The sequence below is a fragment of the Sciurus vulgaris genome (genome assembly GCF_902686455.1).
Source record: "Sciurus vulgaris genome assembly, chromosome: 10".
Classification (NCBI taxonomy): domain Eukaryota; kingdom Metazoa; phylum Chordata; class Mammalia; order Rodentia; family Sciuridae; genus Sciurus; species Sciurus vulgaris.
The window spans coordinates 102114485-102120923 of NC_136470.1; the positions used below are offsets into that span (position 1 = coordinate 102114485).

At 39.0% G+C, this 6439-nt stretch overlaps 1 protein-coding gene across 1 annotated transcript; it reads left to right on the plus strand.

Moving 5' to 3' along the window:
• The first annotated feature begins 260 nt into the window (after nucleotides 1-260).
• On the plus strand, nucleotides 261-4955 carry RPL22L1 (ribosomal protein L22 like 1). The gene is made up of 4 exons (XM_079100478.1): nucleotides 261-370; nucleotides 2125-2217; nucleotides 2371-2492; nucleotides 4708-4955. The coding sequence occupies exons 1-4, from the start codon at nucleotides 362-364 to the stop codon at nucleotides 4850-4852; spliced, it is 369 nt and encodes a 122-aa protein (XP_078956604.1). The 5' UTR covers nucleotides 261-361; the 3' UTR covers nucleotides 4853-4955.
• Nucleotides 4956-6439: the final 1484 nt, after the last annotated feature.

Genomic DNA, 6439 nt, shown 5'->3' on the forward strand with positions numbered 1-6439 from the left:
GGTCCAGGTAATTAGTGAAAGAAGACTCCGGCATGCCTGTGTGACTGTATCTGGGAGCAACAACTACGTAACCGCAGAAATCACCGTGGTCTATGGACTTGAGTTCCTTAGGAGCCAAAAGCAGAGAATCATTTTGACTAGTGCCGCTGGAGGGCGCTCACAGAAAACCTGAAGCCAACCGATCCTACTCGCCCGGGCCACGCCCCCGGTTTCCTAGGTTTCTGGCCTCCGCGCTCCTCCCTACATCCTGTTCCGGGAGACAGTGATCTGACGCTCTTGGCGCGTGACGCAACTCGCCTGGGTATAAATACGTGTAGCTCGGCAGTCGCTCCCTCTCTGATCACACGGCCGGTTGTTCAAGATGGCGCCGGTGAGTGCGCGAGGCCTTGGTGGGAGTGTTTGGCGGTGTAGCTGGTTCTTAACTCCTGACTGGTGGGAACATCTCATTGGAGGTAGAAGGCGGGGAGAAGTAGAGTGGGTCGGAAACCCTTCATGATGTTGGAATCCCGAGTTGGTTTTTGAGACGCCCATGGCTGCCATGCGGTCTGCCGGAGCTGGAGCTGGACCTGGGCCGGGAAGTGGCTTAAAACGCAGGAAGGAGGGAGGCGCGACTACGAGCGGGCGGTGGGACAGCGTCTGGTCCATGTCTTGCTCAGGCTGGTTACGCTGTCTCCAATTTGCACCAGGAAGGGGAGAGGTGGATAATAGGGTGGATGTTCAACCTGAAGGAGCTCCGGCCCAGCGGCGACCGCGGTGACCAGTGTTTTCGAGAACTTTAGAAGTAGTTTAGGGAAGTTTTTCCAAGTAGTTTTTGAAAAAGTAAAATGATGACACTCCAGCAGTATAATAAGAGTATATTTATTATCATTACTATTACTATCAAGTAGTTTATTTAAAACATTACTAAGTAAACAAGATGTTAAAATGCCCAGAACAGTATTTGACAAGTTAGGTATGTGTTGACAGTTTTCCACAAATCGTTAGGGAAAAATGCTAGGTTAGATGGAATTGAACAATGCCCAGAGGAACTGTAAATCCTCTGAGGTTAATTTATCCGTCGTACAGAAGTTATTTGTATCTTCCAAGTTATTTGCTTCAATAGATGTGTAAGTTACGTGGCCAAGAATAAGTCAGGCGACTGGGATTGTAGCTTGGTGAAAGAGCGCTTGCCTGGCTTATGTGAGCCACTGGGTTCAATTCTCAGCACCACATATAAACAAATAAATAAAGGTTCATTGACAATATTTTTTTTTTAAAAAAAAAAGAGCAAGTCAGGCCCAGCACTCACTAATCAGGGTTCCAAGTTTTGCATATTCTGGGTGGAGCACAAATTACCAGGCTACCATAGAAAGTAGACTCTGATGATATTTGATATCCATCTGGATATGACATGCTATGTCAATTTGTTTTTATTACCTTGGGTGTATGTAAACATGTTTTGCTTAGGTGGTCTTGATGTATTTTTTTACAATTAAAAGAACCACCAAAGGCTCACCCCCATCTTCTCCATATTTTTAATAGCGAAAAATTTGAATTCTGTAGGCAGGTGGGTGGAATCCTCTGGCTTGTAACTCAGCTTGGGGTAGTGGGCAAAATACCTGTAACCTGGGGCATTGGTAGTAAACAATGGTAGTTTAAAATTGAACATGAGTGGTCTGAAAAATAGGAAAGTCCATAAAGTCTTTTCTTGAACAATTGAACTTGATTAAAGGTTCAAATTAATACTAGGTGGGTATTTTAGCTTTAAATTGGATTAGGGAGTAGATACTCCTTCACATTTTTCAGCTACAGTCAAAATTGGATTCTTTGGAGTCATTCTAATAAAGAATATAGTTTACCATACATGTGAAAGTTTCCTGTTTTGTGCTTGTGAAATGTCTAGTGAAAAGGAACATTTTCTGTCAAAATACACAAAAACTTGATTTAAAACGAGCATACCCACCCTCACTCTTGTTGAAAAAAGACTGCATCAGATAAATATCAAACAATTGTTTAGAATGTTTAGAATTTTGCACCATTTCTGTATATCAAGTATACTGTACACACTAGATATAAAAATTTTGAAGTTTTGTTATGAACTTAATAAATTGTTATATAGCATCATGATTTTGTTAAACTTTGTAGCAGAAAGACAAGAAGCCTAAGAGAACAACCTGGAAGTTTAATTTGGACCTTACTCATCCTGTAGAAGATGGGATTTTTGATTCTGGAAATTTTGTAAGTATCATTTTACTTGTTCTTTTAATTGTAAAGTTCTTGATAACAATTCAAATATTTGACATTAACCTGAGCTCTATTCCTAGGGTACCTTCCCTAGTGAATATCTAGGGTTTTCTTCCCTAGTTTTGCATTTTCTCTGTTTTAAAATAGGAACAGTTTCTGAGGGAGAAGGTTAAAGTCAATGGGAAAACTGGAAATCTTGGGAACGTTGTTCACATTGAACGCTTCAAGAATAAAATCACAGTTGTTTCTGAGAAACAGTTCTCTAAGAGGTTGGTACTTGTTTTGCAAATTTTAATTTAGTTTGTGAAATGTTTATAGATTATGTAATCTTAAAATTCTGTTACTATCAAAAAATAAATGTTGATAGCATGATAATATGAAAAGTGCTTTGAACTTAAAGACGTTTATGAATGGAAAGTATATTAGTATCTGAGTACCAATTGATTATACTGTTTTGTCAATAATTTATTGCTAGAATATAATGTAGTCAACTTGTATCCAAGGTTCTTTGTACATTGAATTATAGGTGTTAATCTAAATTGTATATAAACTTTTTAACTTTGTTTAGAATTTGAATATGTTGTAAGAAACAGTGTCTAATGTGTACTTGGAAGAAATGTCCAGTTTACTGATGACAAAGTAGTACAGGCATCCAAAGGCAAAATTTCTTTTTTAACATCTTGTTTTTTCTTTTGTTTTGGTACTGGGAATTGAACTCAGGGGTTCTTGACCACTGATCCACATCTCCAGCCCTATTTTATATTTTATTTAGAGGTAAGGTCTCACTGAGTTGCTTAGCACCTTGCTTTTGCTGAGACTGGCTTTGAACTCACTATCCTGCCTCAGCCTCCCAAGCAACTAGGATTACAGGTGCATCAGGTTTACACTGCATCCGGTTCCAATTTTCATTCTTGTTTATTCCACAAATATTAAACATCATCAGGCAGCCTTATTGTAGATTGTAGGGCTGGGTGACTTAATGGTGACCCTAACAGGTAAATGACCCACCAGGGAGCATTTCTAGTGGAGAAGAGGCAGTAAAATGCAATAACTGAATGAATTCATGCATGCACCATGTAAGAGCATAGAAACAAGTGAAAAGTTGGTATTTTTAAATAAGGTTATCAGAAAACACCCAAGTGAGATGCAGGAGTGAGCCTTGCACATAACAGAATTTTTAAAGGCAGAATGAGCCAGAAGCCTGCCACATTTAAAGTAATGATAAGGAGGCAGGTGGATCTGGAATATAGTGTGTTTGGGGAAGAGTTTGTGACACTGGACAGATAGATAACTAGGGAACTGATATTAAAGCCATGGGAAGGGCTTTGGTTTTAATCCGTAATGGGAAGCCATTGGTCATTGTGGCTGAAAAGGACTGGATTGGTGAACTTGGTGTTAAGGAAAGAGAGTGGTCACTTGAACTAAAATGGTGGCAGTACATGTCAACTGTGGTTATCAGCTAATCTAAGAATTCAAGTATGAGAATTTAGCCTTGTCCTCAAGGATCCTGTAGACACCCAGGTAATTACAAGGTGCAGTTCTATAATTAGTATATGTGAGCTCCGGTAAGCACAGCAATTTTCATAGAATTTGACTTCATTAAGACTTTAATGAACATAGTTGGCCAGTGTAATGAGGTATTCCAAAAAGAAGGAGCAGCATTAGAAGAGAGTAGAACAGCTTAAGAATGTTTGGTAGTTTGAATTGTTGTATAATGTAACAAAAGAGAATGGCTGGAGTGAAGAAATTAGACCATGTCAAGGGCTTTTTAGAAAGATCAAGGCAGATGCTAGTTCAAAGATTGTCTCAGAAACCTTGAACTTGTTAGGCACACACCTGTAATCCCAGCAGCTCGGAAGGCTGAGGGAGGAGGATCCCAAGTTCAAAGCCAACTGCAGGAACTTGGTGAGGCCCTGAGCTCTAAATAAAACTCAGCAAGCACCTGTCTCTAAATAAATATAAAAAAAGAACTGGGGATGTGTCTCAGTGGTTAACCGCCCCTGGGTTCAATCCTTGCTACAAAAAAAAAAAAAAAAAAGAAAGAAAGAAAGGAAAGGAAAAAACCTTGTAAGTGGACTTTTGACAGATTACTGCCAGATGATGGAGGTTGAATTGGGACTAGGGGGAATGATTGTGATGAAGGGAACATGAAATCATGTAAATGATGTGTTTGGAGAGCAAAATTGTGTAGTACTTCATTGGCTGTGGCAGTAACAATGAAAAGGAAGCTACCATTGCAGTCCTACATACATGCTTTCGATGTAAAAAAAAGTTCTATTTTAGGGAGATGGGGGCAGGGTTTCATAGGGCATGAACTACTAATTGTATCCCCAGCAATCTTGCACAATGCTTTGTATTAATGAAAGAACAAAATTTTTGGAGGAACTGGGAACACAAAAGACAAATATGCCAAGGCATGTCTAATGAGTCTTTTCACAGTAGGAATTGCTTTTCTTAATGAAATTTGTGTTCTTTATTTTAAAGGTATTTGAAATATCTTACCAAGAAATACCTTAAGAAGAATAATCTTCGTGATTGGCTTCGTGTGGTTGCATCTGACAAGGAGACTTATGAACTTCGTTATTTCCAGATTAGTCAAGATGAAGATGGGTCAGAGTCTGAGGACTAACTGGTCACCCTTCTTAGGGCTTTTCTTTTTAATAAAACAAATGAAGCATATATGAAAAAGAAATGTCTTAATGATGAACTATCAGTGAATAAAAAAGTTGTTCTCAAAGTCTGTCTCATTCTTTTAAGAGTATGCTGATTATGTGATTTTTATTTCCTTTAGTTTCTATAAGTATTTGGTAGGATTTCCAGAATTTCATTGCTTTTAGAGATGTCTTAAAAGTTGTGTTATACAGGAAATAAGGTAGAAACACTATTTTACATACATATAGTTTTGTATATTGGAAAAACATCTCTTGACATCTCAGCTACTTTGTGCAGTTTGTAAATGCTGTCCTGAGTACCTAGAATAATTAATTATTGCACATTGGTGCTCAGTGTTTTATTAAATCATTAATTAAAGCCTGATGCTTCATAGAGTGCTCTTTCCTAATTAGTATAAAGGCTGTATATGGGTAAGTAGCATTCTTCTAAACCAGTTAAGTTGTCCAGCAAGGTACTTAGATCTGAACTCTAATCCCCTAAAGCAATTTAGCCACCCTTCTCAAATTGTTACACCACTCCCCCATTCTAAAAATAAGATGATCTTAAAAATCCAGTTGCCTTTAGAAGCTTTTTAAGAAGAATGATTTGGCAAGATCTGGATTTCAGGAGGTTGAAGGTTGACAGGTATAATGTGCCTGTTTATACTAAATCTGAAGGTGGTAGTGCCTGATACTTGGCTGGGGCCCTGGTGCCAATAAAATTGTTTTACTGACTATATCTTGATAAAGTAATTTACAGGTTGGCAACTGATTTGGGGAGTGTTGGAAATAGCTTCATGAGGAGTTGACTCATTTTCCTAAAAATGCCGCATTATTGCAGCAACTTGTTTCTTTGGACAAGTCATAACTTCCCAGTTGTTTGTGTTTTTTATAAGTACCTGCGTGGCTATTGTGCTCAGCACTGGATCAAGTGGTTACATACTAATTTAAGTATAGTGAGGGAAATAACGTGAGAACTATTTCATGCTACGAAAGTTTATAAAAGCAATTTGTGAGCTGGGGTAGCTCTGGTGGAGCGCTTGCCTCAACATGTGAGGTACTGGGCTCCATCCTCAGCACCGCATAAAATAAAGATATTGTGTCCCATCTACAACTAAATTTTCTCAGGGCAGGGCCCCTGAGGAAGTGTTTGAGCTTCCACAGTGTGGAATAGATGTGATTGTGAGTAGCATTTGGAAAGGTAGAAACCAGCTGATGGGAGTACTGGAGTCCATGCGTTCCATCTTGAGAGCAGTGGGGAGCTGGTAAATTTTTAAACAGGGTCGGGATGGGGATGTTGCTCAGTAGAACACTTGCCTAAAGTGTGATGCCCTGGGTTCTATCCCCAGCATGGCATGCTTTTGAAAAGGGACCTACAGCACTGTGTCAAATGTCAGATTGTATGCAGGAAGAAAAGAAACTTGCAGTGGTGTCCTGTGGAAGATGGTGGTGGAAATGGAAATAAGTGGGGATGGATACAATCTGGGATTTGGTGGTAGTATATTTTAGTATATTCAGTATATTTTAGCCACTATAACAAAATAACCTTAGATCTGGTGACAATT

Bases quoted from the DNA above. Each gene is read 5' to 3' on its own strand.
- RPL22L1 (XM_079100478.1), top strand. The intron at 2,218-2,370 runs GTAAGTATCATT...GTTTTAAAATAG, and splicing joins TTTTTGATTCTGGAAATTTT to GAACAGTTTCTGAGGGAGAA. The intron at 2,493-4,707 runs GTTGGTACTTGT...TTTATTTTAAAG, and splicing joins GAGAAACAGTTCTCTAAGAG to GTATTTGAAATATCTTACCA.